General features: G+C 41.6%; 2 protein-coding genes across 11 annotated transcripts in view; both read right to left on the bottom strand.

Moving 5' to 3' along the window:
• Positions 1-673: 673 nt before the first annotated feature.
• Positions 674-6,350, bottom strand: LOC126781932 (palmitoyltransferase Hip14). Its single transcript, XM_050486004.1, has 7 exons — positions 5,962-6,350; positions 4,031-4,466; positions 3,755-3,922; positions 2,914-3,114; positions 2,449-2,610; positions 2,201-2,369; positions 674-2,091 (listed from the first exon to the last, which is right to left on the bottom strand). Exons 1-7 carry the CDS (start codon positions 6,210-6,212, stop codon positions 1,601-1,603), a joined length of 1,878 nt encoding a protein of 625 aa, XP_050341961.1. The 5' UTR covers positions 6,213-6,350; the 3' UTR covers positions 674-1,600.
• A 7,325-nt stretch (positions 6,351-13,675) lies between these two features.
• Positions 13,676-17,044, bottom strand: part of LOC126781719 (MOB kinase activator-like 2) — a 52,863-nt gene continuing 49,494 nt past the window's right edge. For all 10 annotated transcript variants that reach the window (XM_050506718.1, XM_050506716.1, XM_050506715.1 and 7 more), the window contains 2 exons: positions 14,860-15,081; positions 13,676-14,253 (listed from right to left, as the gene is read on the bottom strand). In XM_050506718.1, coding sequence (XP_050362675.1) covers positions 13,895-14,253; positions 14,860-15,081 — 581 coding nt within the window. In that variant the 3' untranslated portion in view covers positions 13,676-13,894. The remainder of the gene's footprint in view (positions 14,254-14,859; positions 15,082-17,044) is intronic.

The following is a 17,044-nucleotide window of genomic DNA, read 5'->3' on the forward strand; positions in this document are numbered from 1 at the left end:
TGCAATGGCGATTGGCGACCTCATGGAATACCAAAGTATCAAGCAAAATCTGCAATTCTGGTTTCTACATTGCGTATATATATATATATGTATATATATATATATATACAATACATAATATATATATAATGTAATGTATTATGCGCAATCATAAATGATAAAATATAAATATAAATGCATATATATATATATATATATATATATATATATGCATATATAAAATATAGCAAGCATATATAAAATATATATATATATATATATGCTTGCTATATTTTATACATATAGTATAGTAGCTGATTTATTCACTGTTGCTTATTTCCATTTAGTAAGAAGATCATTAAGCTCGCATGGGCCGTTCTTTATTTACATTAAAATGACGTCACTAGCATAATCGTTTCGAACTGTCGCGTTTATATGTCGCGTCTATTCTATGGCTGTCTGTACATGCAAGTTATTTGAGTAAAACTATTACCGGGGGCCCAAAACAATGATTGTTAGAATTCTGTCTGTGGTTCAAAAATAAAAAAGTTACGCATGTTCTTCTTAATCTACGTGACAACACATGACTGCGGTGCTGTGTTGTTATTTATTTGATGTGTGGTATCAATAGAAACACTTGGACATTATTGTTTCAATCAATCATTTTTAATAATTACAGTACAAAATAAAACAATTATCAGTTTTTATTTTCTTTATTAAATTCAAATGCATTTGGTATTATATCGTTACACAATATTATCACTCTTTACAAAGTTACATCGACACGTGTCGAATAAATTAGTCTCCTGAACACTCGCTTTAAGCTTACGAAGTATAAATTTAATAAAACAGGAATATGCATTTAGAATATTTTGTTTGTTCGTATTTTAACCCGATATGAAGCATACCTAGTATATAGTTAAGTAGTTAAATATTTATGATAAAATATTATTACATCTTCAAAGTATTTACATCGAACAATTTTAGTGGGACAGTCGTGCTAATACTGACGCGTCAACACTTGCACACACGCACGCACACACAGGTACTTGTGAAACGTATAATTATGACTTTCTGTACTATATTATTTGTCGTTGAGTATAATAATGATTAAATTAACGCACGACGTCCTCTCGCATCTTCAGGTAATATCAAAGCGTCAAAATTGTAAAAAGAATTAAATATAACAATATAAACAGACGTCATTATTATTTGACAGCGAACTGCGAGCGGTCAGCGACCCGCAGCCGCCGCAACCGATACGATTTATATAATAGATATTTCTAATGTACAATACCGGTGTTGATACATAACAACAGTCATAAAATGTCAAAACGCCCGTATATTTGTGGGTAATGTTGTGTAACCGCACACTTCGAGTTTGACTTCGAATATGAAATTAGTCATAATTACAGTCGACATTTCAGGAGAAAAAACCAAAAGCGTCAACAGACGGAACTGTCTACTTAATATTTATGTTTTGTACTAATTTGATTAAAATAATAATAATCTTCTCGTCAACAATCGCCTCGGACACACTTACAAAAATATAATTTACAAACGACACGACGCAATAGTGACTCAGCATATCACCTCCCCCCACCCCGCCGGCCCGAGGCGCTCACACGAAGTGTCGCGGTGACAGCATAGGCCGCTCGTCAGCGTCCGGCCCGTCCGGTCCTTCCGGCCCGTCCGGCTCGTCGAGGCCGGCCGCGGCCCAATCACGCGCGCGCACGGAGGCACAGCACAGACCGCAGCCCAGGAAGTCGGCCAGATTGTTGAGCGGCCCGCGGCTGAAGGGGGAGCGCCCCCCGCGCGCCTGGAAGTGCCGGTAGCGCCCGCGGTTCAGCTGCTCGTTGGTCGTCATGCCCAGGCACACCACGAGGTACAGCTGGCAGCACGCCAGCACCGTCACCCAGAACAGGTGGAAGGCGGCGTTGAGCGACACCCAGGCCAGCCACGCGTCGCACGAGGCCCAGGCCAGCGGCGCGGCGAGACCGGTCGCGGGCCCACAGCGCTCCGAGAACGAGCGCGCCGCCCCCCACAGCATCCACGCGCACATCACCACCAGGCTCACCAGGAATCCCACGAAGTAGCGGTGGTTCTTTGCTCCTGCGAGAGTAACGACCGGTGAGGATCGGAGCATGGGTTACCGCGCGAGGCGGCCGGAGATGTCCCGCGCGACTACGACCCAGGAGCCGTCGTCGAGTCGGATTCCTACCGATGCAGTTGGCGACCCACGGGCAGTGGTGGTCGAACTTGGCCACGCAGCGGTTGCACACGGAGCAGTGCTTGGAGCGCAGCGGGCGCCGCAGCAGGCACGCGGAGCAGAAGCGCGCCGGCTCGAAGCCGCCGCCCGCGCCGCCGCGCTCCGACAGCTCGATGATGGTCTGCGGGCAGCGGCACGTGAGCGGGGGCGGGGGGGGGGGGGGGGGGGGGGGGGGGGGGGGCCGGCGGGCGGGCACTCACGCGGAACTTGTCGGCGCGGCTGGCGCTGATGACGCCGGGATCGCTGCGCCACGAGCGCAGGAACGTGTACCAGAGCGCCAGCGAGCTCAGCAGGAAGCCGGCCGTGGCCGCGCCGCTCACCACGGGCGCCACGAACGCCAGCCACGTGATGTAGAACCACACCTGCGGGGTGAGCGGGGCGAGTGAATCTGATTCGTGCCGCTGGGAAAAAACTATTTGAAAAAAGTGGCGCAGCGCGACTTCCCATCGGAGGAATGTTATTAGAATGTTTTACTATTTCTATATTACTGAAAAGAAGTTGCCATTTAAATTTCATGTCCGGGTCGAGAGGGGAAAGTGTCGCAGGCGCAGAGGAGGTATTTTCATGTAATTCGAGCATAATACCTCCTTATGATGAGCTGAGGAATGCTTTCACAAGGACTACTTGTCTTGTCTCGAAAGTGTTATCTTAGTCGAAAGGTGTACCTTAGTCGCTAGATACACGCTCAGAGGGAATATATTCTTAAGGTCGTCGTCGAAGAGCGCGTTGGTCAGAAAGTGGAGCAGCGCGTAGAAGCAGACGAGAAGGAAGGCCTTGATAGGATACATGGCGTCCATCTCCAGCACCAGCCCCGTGATGTAGAACGCTAGAAAGGGGATGCTCACTACACACCACCACCGGAACTTCTGCAATGCAGAAAACTTAAGCATGTTATCTGAAATATTGTAAGTATATAATAATCTCAGTTAAAAGAAAATTACAACACTGCTCCAGGCCAGGTTACTTCAACCACATTTCGTGTTCAAACGGAGCATAGGCGTGTTACTATTGCTCACGCGCCACGCGCCAGTGTCTGCCCGTCGACCTTAGTATGTAGGCACATACTAAGACTTAGATTATTCGACCACTCATCTACATCATCATCATTTAAGACAGATGTTTTATATTATTGTTTTTACAAAATCAACATTTTTTTGGTTAACTAGACTGCATCTATTGAGAAGTGTAATAATGACTTGCTATCTTATAGTTTGGAATGTGTTCGCTAGCTCTCATATTATTATACCTAATGCTAAATTAATCAAATTAAATACAATAAATTTAATAATTTTGTAGACTGCACCAAAACATTCATGAAATACTAGGAAAAGACAGAAATTGAAGCATTTAGGAACAGTAATGGCATTCATTATTTATTTTTATATTTATAGTTATTAAGTTCACGTGGTCAATATTGGACTCTAGCTGACTCCAAAGTCCGGAGCGAACTTCAGAAAGTTCGTTTCGAACGAGATAATGCTGCACAGGCCACGTTACGCCGCTTACCTTGTCGTACGCCAGTCGACGAAACATGTTTTTCTTGGAAGATATCACAGCATGTTCTTTTATTTTGTCGGCTACCTTGGATCCAACCCACAACGAGTCCGCATTACTCTGCAACATTGCGAGAGGCGTCACTCCGCGAAGGTTGGGTACGTCTAAGCTGGCGTTACCCTGCAAAGTGTCAAATCATTAATTCATCCGTTGGAGTCCTACGACCGAACCGATCTGAACCGGTCCTTCCGAAGGCGAATGTAGTAGAATGGCGAAGACGCGACTCACATAGAGGATCAAGGTAGTGATAGCCGTAGTATTGCGAGCGAGAATGGCCCAGTGCAGTGCAGTGTTGCCGTGAGAGCGGTCAGTGGGGTTGGTGGAGGCGCCCAGGGTGAGCAGCAGGCGCGCCGGGTCCACGGCCGACACCTTCCAGCATGCCCACATGAGCGGCGTCATGCCGCCCGCGTCGGGCCCGTCGGCGGCCACGCCGCGCGCCACCAGGTAGGCCACGACCGCCGTGTGGCCGAACTGCGCCGCCAGGTGCAGGCACGCGCAGCCCTCTGCGTCGCGCAGCGAGGCGTCGGCGCCCGCGCGCACCAGCAGCACCGTGGCCTCCAGGTGGCCCTGGCGCGTGGCCCAGTGCAGCGGTGTCGACTGCAACTCGCCGCCGATCGCGTCCACTTTCGCGCCTTTCGACAGCAGGTACTCGATGATCTCCCGTCTTAGAATAATAGTCATTCTAACTATTTGTCATATGAAAGCATAAATTTACATAAAGAATTGAGGATTGTTTATAATGATTGAATCTTCATTTTATAAATTAAAATGACATGATGAAAATTTGTTAATAAAACTACAAGAAACAAACCAAATTATTTATATTGGAAAATCAGATAAAATTGGACTTCACTACAAGCAGTACACTTACTTCTTTATCATCAAAGAACAGTCAAACATTTCTTAAAAAAATTCAGATAAAATTACCTTCTAGCAAAATTTTACACACGTATTATTAAGTTACAAAATGTAGAATTAAGATAAATATTCTTTTCTTAAATAGCAGTTTTTGAGAGCAGACACAACTACACAACTTTTTTAAACGGTAAAACTAAGCAATCTGCCTTATTTTGAATTACAATTACACCAACTTATTAATATATAAGTTTATATGGTTATTTTTTATTTTTGTTTAGTTTGATTTATACATATGAACAGTTTTCCAATTATTTTAGCTGTGATACATGAAGGTATTCATTTGAAAAATTAAGGTTTGTTTTTTATGAATAAATCAATAGATAGCCCTGAGTGGAGGTATCCCTAAATGTTGAATTTATATAATGAGATCATACATTAATAACATCAACCATCAATTAATCTTATATGCAATTTAACATAAATTAATTATTAAGAGAAATAATAAACTAATGATATAAAAGAAATTTTCATTTATTTAGGATATACAAGACTTAAGTTTCAATATAATTTTTGGTTTGATTCTAGGACAATGGACTAACAACAGCCCCCTTTTGGTTTGTAATTGCCTACACCCATGGATTAGTACTACAAACTGTAAGAGCCACACCTTGCACCGATACATCACCAATTACAGAACCTGAGAAACCTAAGAGAGTAAGTATAACACAAAATGTATACAGAACAATTGATTTAATGATTTATAGGAGTGATTTATGCCTATCTTCATTCATACTCACTTATCAGTTTAATCAAACCTGATGACAAAACAAAAATTTATGTTTCGATCAAATTACTATATTTTACTTCTATTATAGACAACTGTAACTGATAACTCTAACTGTAACTGACTTCTGATTGAATAAAAACAGAGTTAAAACAAATAGATGAAGTTCACAATGTATTCTGAAGATCACATTCAGAAAAAGTAGTAATACAAGTTTCAAGACTTCTTCAACTTAACAATAAGTGAATTAAATTGATGCAAGTTACAAAGTAATCAGAGTAGACAAATAAAATACACAACTTTAATGGACACCACACACTCAAGACACTGGTGACCTATTGACGTTAATAATGCAATCTAATGAATTAGTCATTTAATATATTGTTTTAATATTTTTTTCACCTCTCTCTTTAGTAAAAAATGGGTCAGACACAAGTTTAATTGTTTGTGAATCCAAAAGGTAAATATAACCTTAAAAATATATATTAATTTGATATTACTTTTATTTTCTACGTACCTATTGTTTATAGAGGCCCAGTGTAAGAGAGTTACTGTTTCATGGTCTGGTTGATTTACATCCCAACCGGCCTCGACAAGTTCCTTTACACGAGCAAAAGCCCCGTATTGTGTAGCCTTTACTATATCAAAGCCGCTGTAATCGCGTTCTAGAGGTGCCGGTGGAGGCTCGCGCGGCGGAGGCCCGTCTCCCTCGCGTTGCGACTTCCCACATTGTCCCGTAGCGGCGGCGCCGCACGTGCTATCATACATGCTGTTTACCGTTTACTCAACGATGTTAACATTATTACTTTAATTTTATTTACGAGCACTTCAATTTACGCTACTACACAATCAGACTGATAAATCTGATAATTATTGATAACGAAAAGAAACTGCTGTCAAACTAATATTATTGACATTTCTCATTTGGTTGCGTTCAAAAACAACTCTTTTAAAATTACATTACATTTATAACGTATTTAAAACCTGACCTGAATAATAAACTTCTACTATTCTTACTACTTCTTCGATGAATATTTTGGATTTTAAATAAAAAGTAACGAATTTATTGTGAGTGCGGACATCGTTTGGCCTTGCAACTTATTGATTGTCACTATACATATATGCATAAAGCACCAATTTATTTATTATTGTTTTCTTAGGTTATGTCTACGGATTTTGTGTGTGAGTGGTGGCTCATCGTACAATCGTCCAACGTTATTTGTTTTCTTTATAATAATGGTAAATGGTCACCGCCACCCATATACATTGGCACTATAAAAATATTAACCATTCCTTACATCGCGAATGCGCCACCAACCTTGGCAACTAAATTGTCCCTTGTACCTGTAGTTAAACTGGCTCCATCGCCCTTTAAGCCGGAACACAACAATACTAAATATTGCTGTTTGGCGGTAGAATATAAGATCAACGTGGTACATACGAGTGGAACATAATCTTTGCGCTGGCTATTTCTCTGTCGCATCGTTAGCCATCTCCATATTTTTTCTTCTTGCGCGAGAATTTTAATTCTACCGTGACTCCTAAGATATTAATTTAAATTAATCCTTTTAAAGTTCCAGTGAGGCAATCGCGTCTTTTTATTGCCTTTCAATCGATTCAATTATTAGCAACTAACAGTTTCTATTAAAACAGACAAATTGAATTACTGCTAAATATTTTCTCTCTCTCTCTCTCTTTGGTTAAGAATTCCAAATTCAAATTTATAAATTCATTTAGCTGGTACATTTGAGTTTTAAAAGCAGTCATTCATTTGTTTTTTTCTCATTATTTTTTTCTTTGGCGTCGCTTATTACCGCACAATGGAAAAAATGAAATATCGGCATATTTACGAGTAAGAGTTTTACCGTGGCACCAGCTGCAGAAACAGCTCGAAGGATTAATGATGTGTACAGCGCTGGTGTCGCAAAAGAAAGCACGGTACGTTTTTGGTTTCAACGTTTTCGTTCTGGAAATTTCGACCCTCAGAACCAACTCCGTGGACGGCCGGAGACCAAAGTGGAAAATGAAGAATTAAGGGTTATTGTGGAAGCGGACCCATCACAAAGCACTTCAGAGATAGCTGCAGGCTTCGGGGTAAGTGATAAAACTGTATTAATCTACTTGAAGCAAATCGGGAAAGTAAAAAAACCTGAACGATGGGTACCCCATGAATTGAGTGAATTGAACCTGCAAACACGCGTCGACTGCTGTGTTACTTTGCTCAACCGACACAATAATGAAGGGATTTTAAAACGAATCATTACTTGTGATGAAAACCCTGGAGACCCAGCCAAGTCCGAACGAAAATTGACTCGGAAAAAGTTACTTGTGAGTGTTTGGTGGACTAGCGCCGATGTCGTTTACTACAGCTTTCTAAAATATGGCCAAATGATTACGGCAGATATCTATTGTTAGCAACTGCAAACCATTTAGGAAGAATTAGCTGGGCCACTGCCGCTTCGAGACAACGCAAGACCACACACTGCACAACTAACAACCACTAAGTTAGATGAGCTACAATTGGAATGTCTGCGAATTCCACCGTACTCCTCGGACCTTGCTCCAACAGATTTCCATTTTTTCCGGTATTTGGACAACTTCTTACAAGGAAAAAAATTCAACTCCGATGCGGCAGTCCAAACTGCCTTCAAAGAGTTTATTGATTCTCGCTTCCATGGTTTTTTTAGTAAAGGGATCAATAAACTACCTATTAGATGGCAAAACTTACTGGTGGTAGGGCTTTGTGCAAGCTCGTCTGGGTAGGTACCACCCACTCATCAGATATTCTACCGCAAAACAACAATACTTGATATTGTTGTGTTCCGGTTTGAAGGGTGAGTGAGCCAGTGTAATTACAGGCACAAGGGACATAAAATCTTAGTTCCCAAGGTTGGTGGCGCATTATATATGTAAGCGATGGTTGACATTTCTTACAATGCCAATGTCTAAGAGCGTTGGTGACCACTTACCATCAGGTGGCCCATATGCTCGTCCGCCTTCCTATTTTATAAAAAAAAAAAAAGTGCATAGATAACAACGGTGCATATTTTGATTAATTAAATATATTTTACAAAAAAAAATGACTTTATATTCCTCCCGTACATAACGCCAATTTCATATGTAAGGACCTAATATTATAAGTATGCTTACGAACAATTGAGTCACCTGGTGTTAAGTGGTCACTACCGATCATACAAAGACGATGTAATAGGTATTAACCATTCCTTACATCGCCAATGCACCACCTACCTTGAGAACGAAGATGTTATATCCCTTGTCCCTGTAGTTACACTCTCACTCATCCTTCAAATCCGAACGCAACAATATACTAAGAATTGCTGTTTGACGGTGGAATGTCTGATGAGTGGGTGGTACCTACTCAGACGGGCTTGCACAAAGCCCTACCACCTATCACCTTTCCTGTTTGCGCTGGACCAGGTACCCAAAATCAACGCATTAACAACGCAGAATAGCCAAATATTTTTTTTAGCGCCTGTAAGAGCCTACTTCAAGAAAATACAATTTTGATTTTAAATTACATTTTTTTTGGTAATATTCATGAACATGTCACTGGCTGGTAGAGCTTTGTGCCAGCCCGTCTGGGCGTCACAGACCTGCCTCACCGTCCGGTTTTTACCGCGTCTCCGCGCTGTTGCAGTGCACGCCGATCCCGCGTTAAATAAAGTTTATTTCAAAACGAATGTCATGCTATTTATATTTTGTGACAAATAAACTAAACTACAGGTGTTTTTCTTTCTTTTAACAATAACAAGAGTTACATTGGTTACTGTGAATTATCTATAAAATACAAGTATGCTTTTGTTGACGTTTTTGTGTATCTGTATATTTATTATAGTTTTGGTTTTCATTATATAATAAAAAAATAATAATAGATCTATAATTTTCTCTCCGACTACGTTGGCACATTAAGATATATCTAAAAAATATGCAACATATTATGTAACATAATATGTTCGCCCTGAAACTATAAATTTAATTCATATAAAAGTTGCATTTACAATAAGTAGTTTCTGATTGAAACAGAAATAAATTACAGATAAAATTTATGACATAAGTAATATGTACAACAATAAATGTTTAACAAAAGCAGTCTTTACAATATATATTTCTCACAGACCGCACTAATTAACAACTCAACACCGGAGGGTGTTCGCGTGACCTGTGGAGTGATCGAGCCCCCGCACTGACTTTCCCGCCATATCGCCGTTAACTGCCACAATAATTATTTTGTCGCTCGAGTTTTTATTTTACAAAAATTTAAAGATAAGATACATATTTTAATTATATAAAAGATATTAATGTGTTCTAAATGAAATACTTAAGATAATAAAAATATTTATATATATGAACTAGCTTTTGCCTGCGACTTCGTACGCGTGAAATATAGAATCAAGTATCTAAATTTTTTCATTTATGCAGAGACAGTAGAGAATTAAATACCAATAAAATTGCCTCGAAACTAAACGAAGGTAAACTGTGTTCATTTTTGTGCATCCAATCATTACCAGGTACATAGTAGTGAACTTTGTCAAATGAATAACACATTTCAGGCCACTTCAAGGCGCATATTTCGTTCATTGAGCTACGATGAGTATAATCAGCATATTTTATAATTAAATTAATATATTATATATTTATTACATGATCTTATAATTATTCAATTAATAAAATCGATTTTTTTCTTTTTTTATCCACAGCAACTCTTCGGGATCAACATGACGCAGCCGGTTTTCTTTTAACTGCACCGTTCGTATCTCACTGGATTATGTTTACCGCAATTCTTACACACGACTCCTTTTTTTCTTCCAGGTAATGAGCGGTAATTTCCTGTCGATCACAGTAGCTACTGCGAGTAGGTGATAAGTGCAAGTCTTTTTTTTTAAAGAATAGGAAGGCGCACGGGCATATGGGCCACCTGATGGTAAGTGTTCACCAACGCCCATAGAAATTGGCATTGTAAAAAATGTTAACCATCGCTTTCATCACCATTGCGCCACCAACCTTAGGAACTAAGATTTTATGTTCCATGTGCCTGTAATTACACTGACTCACTCACCCTTTAAACCGGAACACAAAAATACCAAGTACTGCTGTTTTGCGGTAGAATATCTGATGAGTGGGTGTTACCTACCGAGACGAGCAGACAAAGCTCTACCACCAGTACCTCAGTCATGCTACGTGTCTCCTACATCAGTAATATTTCATGGCGTTTACGGACAACAGACAAACGGACGTGTCTTTCCTCATGTGTTTCTACAGAACGCGATATTTCGTGGCGGATGCGGTCAGCAGACAAAAGTCACATCATAATAACATCAATCTGTTACAATTTTATTATAAGTATACGCATATATATACTTTTACGCCAAGCATCCCGATCTTGGGCAGCCCGTATCCATTCCGTACCAGCCACTTTTTTTAAATAGTCGGTCAACCTTGTCTTAGGGCCTCCTGTACTACGTTTGCTTAAGCATGATCTCCACTTTAACACGTGTCCGCTCCATCGGCCATCAATGGACCTGAAGACATGACGAGGCCATTTCCACTTCAGCGTGCCAATTCTACGCGCGATGTTGTCGACTTTAGTTCTTTGATGAATGTCCTCATTTTGGATTCAATCTGCCAGAGAAACCCCACGCATGTCCGAACCGTAAAGTGATTTATTAGGTATCTAAGTCGGTTCTATTTATGTAATCATTTTTAAAATACTATGTAAAAAAATTACCCCAATTAAATTAAAATTTAATTAAATGACGAAAATGACATGGTAGCTCAGGCGCGAGCGACAGCGCTCGCCTGGTACTTACCTATCGGGTAGCGAGGACATGAGGTCATGATCTCAGTCGATCAGCTGTTGTTACTCGTTTGGTTACAGTAGGAAGAAATTGAATTTTATGCAGTTTTGAAAATAGCTTTAGCTGATGTGTCCGAGTTGCGATCGTGTGTCAAATCATTTGATATGGTCAGACACAAACACATGATTTTCCATGTATTTACCACCAACATATAGATACAGGTTTGGTACCGTTTCACATAGTCGGACCGATAGTCGGACGCAGAAGTCACTCCTACCCAGAAACTTTAACATATTGAAATATTTTTGACTAGAATACGACATATCGAGGAACACAAGCATAGCTACGAAACGACTACTCTGAAGTAAGCTGAGTGACTTCACGTGTCACGTGCCGACGCCCGCCCCATCGTGTCTTTGAAGAAGCCGACACCGTCTTTCGGCATAAACCGGTGTGTCGGCTTAACAAATATAAATTTGTACGAACGAATTGTAATAAAATACTGCAATGTCGTGATAGTTTAGGACAGTGTCACATCACGCTCATTGTGTTTTTTTTCTCTCTAGTATCTTATAAACTGTGTGGTTAATGTTGTTTTTTTATGTTTTAGTATGTCGTGGAAATGCATTGTGTTATGAAAAAAACCATTTTACTTATAAGTGTAAAATTACTGTATGATTCCCTGAAAAATTTAATAAATAAAGAAAATAAATAAATTACGTGTTAGTGTCCAAGTGGCTCAGACCGCTTACTGAGAGTGTGAGCTCGGTGATTTTAGTCCGCAGACGATATGCCGCACCAGTCGACTCTAAGCTTACCATTAGTGTGACACACCCTTATTCGTGCCAGTGGTGTTTCTAAGGCATTCAAAGGAGCCACCTGCCGACTCTGGTGGGCACTAAAATTTGCATTTTAATTTACAATAACTTTTCTATATTAATTCATATTTCATTTTTATTAGTTTTTTTAGTAATGTATATAACATACCTCTGTATTGATATATCTGCCTTTCGGGTCGGACAGGGTTTTTTTTACACATTGTATAATGATAATGTTCTCCAGACCGATTTCGACCACGGCGATCAATCTCAAGAGAGATTAGCCAACTACGCAGGAGATATTATAGCGAACAAGTGTGTGCGCAAACACAGGTGCACTCTCTCTTCCCTCACTCTCATAATCCGATGGGACGGCAATCCGACACGACAGGAAAGAGTTCAGGCGCAGGACCAACGGCTTTACGTGCTTTTCGAGGCACGGGAGTGAAAATTTTCTGACAGAAAAACCGAATAACTTTTTATTGGCCCGACCTGTGAATTCAACCCAGGACCTCGGGGTCTGCGGCCCTACATCGAGCCACTTGACCAACGACCACAATCAACACATTTTGTATACATATACTGTGTAATATTTCATGAGGAACAATTCAGTCACGCAGCGCACGCCGTGGAAGCTTTCAAGATGCACGGCCTTTCCCGACTTAGTGGACGAATATGGTCATGCATTTAGTTAATTTATATGTGTACATAAAATAAAGCCTATGTCGATAGGAGCCGTGATTCCGGAGTTTACTTTTAGTGTTATATAAACAAACGTTATATGTTATACCTTATAAGTTAAAGAAACCTAAACTCAACCCACCTACCTACCTACTAAAATAAAACAAAATAATACAAATTACTTTAATATATTTAAAATCAAAAGAAATGGTGTTTTATTGAATTATTGAAAAATCAAAATAATATAAGTTTAATATGCAATGAAATGAAGCAACTAAAAGAAGAAATATTGTGGCCGTGGCGCAAAAGTGGCAACAGTGGCAGCGAGCTTTTTTGGGTTGCACTCAGTGGTCTTAGTATTGCTTACTTTGGCACACTCTATTTAAATTCTTTGTTCAACTTGAACGCAATTCTGGATTTTTTCTCGACCCTTTATCGTGAGCGGTTAGGTCTGGCTGAGTATACCTACTTAAATGAAACATAATAATTTAAGAGGGTTACAGGGTATTTAAGCCGAGATGGCCTAGTGGTTAGAACGCGTGAATCTTAACCGACGATCGTGGGTTCAAAACCCGGGCAAGCACCACTGAATTATCATGTGCTTAATTTGTGATTATAATTCATCTCGTGCTTGACGGTGAAGGAAAACATCGTGAGGAAACCTGCATGTGGCATAATTTCAATGAAATTAGACATGTGTGTTCCACCAACCCGCATTGGAGCAGCGTGGTGGAATAAGCTCCAAACCCTCTCCTCAAAAGGGAGAGGAGGCCTTAGCTCAGCAGTGGGACATTCACAGGCTGTTACAGGGTATTTGTTCTAAGTCGTCTGGCGTTCACTCTGTACTACTAAGTTAAGAATTTTGGTAATGTTCCGGCAGAACGGATGTTAAGGACATGGTCAAATCAAAGAAATGTTTAAAGCTTTCAGTTTATTAGTTAAACAAATATCACTTTTATTTACAACCAAAGCAATCACAAATTTATAAACTAATCGTAATCTCCTAAAACTACTTAACAGATTGAAATATTTACAATAGAGATAACAATCTTCAACTTACGAATCGTACACGCGTCAACTTTCGATCGAATCGCGGAAGGCACCTGGCAAACCTTAAGTACCCACGCGGCGCCGGTCACGCCGACGCCAGCGGCTGCGTCACGACGGGCGAGCGGCGCCGCGGGGACGCGTCGTCGCCCGCCTCGCCGGCGCCGCCCGCGCCGCCCGCGCCGCCCGCCTCGCCCGCCTCGCCCGCCGGCTCCGACAGCCGCAGCGCCACCTCCAGGTCGCGCAGCACCTCCGTCTCCTTGTGCTCCAGCAGCGCGAAGCGCCGGTCGAGCGCCGTCAGGTGCGCGAACGTGAGGTGCAGGTGCGCGTGCAGCCGCAGCATGGCCAGCTCGCGGAAGTGCGCCGCGTACATGTGCGCCACCACGTGGAACAGCAGCCGCACCACGCGCCGCACCACGCTCTCGAACTGTGCCGGGAACTCGTTCGCTGCAATTGTAATGTCGACATAGGTTACTACCTTCCGCGCCCACAGCGACACGGTTACTTAACGAACTTCCCGATAATCACTTCTATTACTACAGTGACGGGCCAGTTGGTGATTACGAAGGTCTGACTATCTCCTGTAGTATGTAAAAGCACAGAATGTTTATAAACTACATTAAAGAAGAAAGAGCTAATTTTTAACCTGTCTATCTATATTTTAATTTGTATGATTAATTGTTCAAAATTGACCAATATTGTTTTCAATATACAGCCAGACTTTTCGTCTCAAGATCGTTTCAAGTCATAATTTTACATAGCTCAGAAATAGTGATCTAGGGGGGGGGGGGGTGTTTTTGGTAATTGTGAGTTTCGTTGACCTCGCTAGCCACGGGTACAGGACCGTGCGTTTAATGAACATCTTTCAACACGGCTATCATAGGATGTGGATCAATCTTATTTCTTATATATATAATCTTAAGAATAATTGGCCGGTCTGGGCTAATATATATCTCAATTGTTCATCCCTGTACAACCAATCAAGCCGACCGATAGTCGGATATACTGTAATATGCTCACAATGAGCTCGTTACCGACGTCGCCTGTACTCACCATATTTAGTAGGAAAAATAGTCTCATCGTTGACAGTTTTCTGTGTATATGTCATGACGTAGTCGACATACTGCGGCGCGGCGACCCGGGACTTCTTGCCGCGCTCGTCGTACCACGCGTACGTGCGGCCGCCGGGGCCCGTCATGTCGGCGCACGTGGCCGGCGTGCAGAACTCCGACACCGTGCCGTACAGCAGGTTCACGTGGTCGAACAACGCCAGTGCTGCAAATGCATTCAGTACATCGTTTATATTCTGACCAACGGGTTAGTCACTTTTTAACATCTGCCATAACGTACCTGTTCCAGATTATGAAAGTGTTAACTTTAAAACGTTTAATAAAATAAACATACATTTGTAAATTGCGTGATCTTACTTATATATATATAATATGAAAAAGTTAATTGTCATGCTTAATAAATATAACTTCTCATTCTATGGTACTTAGCGACGGGATCGAATGGTTTCGCTCTTAATTATAAACTGCAATTAATATTTTTTTCAGTATAAATAACTTACTTTTGCAAATCAATATACGAATAACAAACATAAATTGTAAACAGTAACTGCCTGTAAATGTCCCACTGCTGGGCTAAGGCCTCCTCTTCCTTTTTGAGGAGAAGGTTTGGAGCTTATTCCACCACGCTGCTCCAATGCGGGTTGGTGGAATACACATGTGGCAGAATTTCGATGAAATTAGACACATGCAGGTTTCCTCACGATGTTTTCCTTCAGCGAAAAGCAGAAATTAAGCACATGAAAATTCAGAGGTGCTTGCCCGGGTTTGAACCCACGTTCATCGGTTAAGATTCACGCGTTCTTACCACTGGGCCATCTCGACTAAACATAAATTTATCTCGGACCCGAGATTCCTTTTGAATATTTGCTAATCCTAATAAAAATTCTAATAATGAAAAACGTATCCTGTATATATATTTAGGATTGTTCAATTTATGTTTTTTTTTTTTAAACAATAAAAGGCACATATTTAGAGATGTTTCAGTGATCAACAGGTTTAATACCGGAAGTGATCACCGATTGGTTCGAGGCACTCTAAATATCAACTTCAAAGCCGAAAGATCGAGAATGATGAGGTCTACTCTCCGACCTACCATGCTCCAAGCTGCTCAAGGCTCCGAAAAGTTCCAAATGGAACTTCAAAATCAATTCACCGCGTTGGAAACCATAAGTAGCATTGATGAGAGAACCGACACGCTGGTCAAAATACTGCAAAACACATCCCGCAAGTGTTTTCCGCCACAGAGAAGAGACAACGCACCAAAACTCTCTGCTGAGACACTCGAGCTCATGAGAAAACGACGAGAACTACCATCGTTTTTGTCAGATAAGGCCTTAAATCGAATAATAAAAACGCTGACGCGACGCGATCTCCGAAGCTCCAATACCCGTGCCATCAAGGCTGCGATTGAGCAAAATCGGGGATCGAAAGTGTTCGCTCGCAAGTTTGGGAGGCCGCGTCTGACAAAACTTAAAACTGAAAATGGTGGGGTCGTTACCTCTAGGCCTGAGATTGTCGGAGAAGTAGAGAGGTTTTATGGGCAGTTGTTCTCTTCAAGATCGGATAAACCCGTGGGAATCAGTATTGATGACCAGCGCGCCCTTCTTATGCGCCATTACTCCGAGGAGCTCCCGGTCGTTGACCAAGGAGAGATTAGGGCGGCTCTAGAACAGCTTAAAAACAACAAAGCTCCGGGAGATGACGGAATCACAACAGAGTTGCTTAAGGCAGGCGGGACTCCGGTCCTGAAAGAGCTAGCAAGCCTCTTTAATTCCGTCATCCAACATGGCAAGACCCCGGAAACGTGGAGCGGGAGTGAGGTGGTACTGTTTTTCAAGAAAGGTGATAAAACCCTCTTGAAAAACTACAGACCAATCTCCCTCCTGAGTCACGTGTATAAGCTGTTCTCAAGAGTCGTCACGAACCGTCTCGCCAGACGACTTGACGAGTTCCAGCCCCCAGAGCAAGCCGGCTTTCGATCAGGCTACAGCACCGTGGACCACATCCATACTGTTCGGCAGATTGTGCAGAAGACCGAAGAGTACAATCAGCCGCTGTGTATGGCATTTGTGGACTACGAGAAAGCCTTCGACTCCATCGAAACCTGGGCAGGGCTCGACTCATTGCAGAGATGTCATATCGATTGGAGATATATCGAGGTACTGAGA

The sequence above is a fragment of the Nymphalis io genome, chromosome 4 (assembly GCF_905147045.1).
Source record: "Nymphalis io chromosome 4, ilAglIoxx1.1, whole genome shotgun sequence".
Lineage (NCBI taxonomy): Eukaryota > Metazoa > Arthropoda > Insecta > Lepidoptera > Nymphalidae > Nymphalis > Nymphalis io.

What these genes read in the sequence shown, in the direction of transcription:
- LOC126781932 (XM_050486004.1), bottom strand. Translation starts at nt 6,212, where the DNA reads ATGTATGATAGCACGTGCGGCGCCGCCGCTACGGGACAATGTGGGAAG. An exon ending in TCACTACCTTGATCCTCTAT is followed by an intron (nt 3,923 to 4,030) that starts GTGAGTCGCGTC and finishes GACACTTTGCAG; the next exon opens with GGTAACGCCAGCTTAGACGT. An exon ending in GTGGGTCGCCAACTGCATCG is followed by an intron (nt 2,092 to 2,200) that starts GTAGGAATCCGA and finishes TTACTCTCGCAG; the next exon opens with GAGCAAAGAACCACCGCTAC.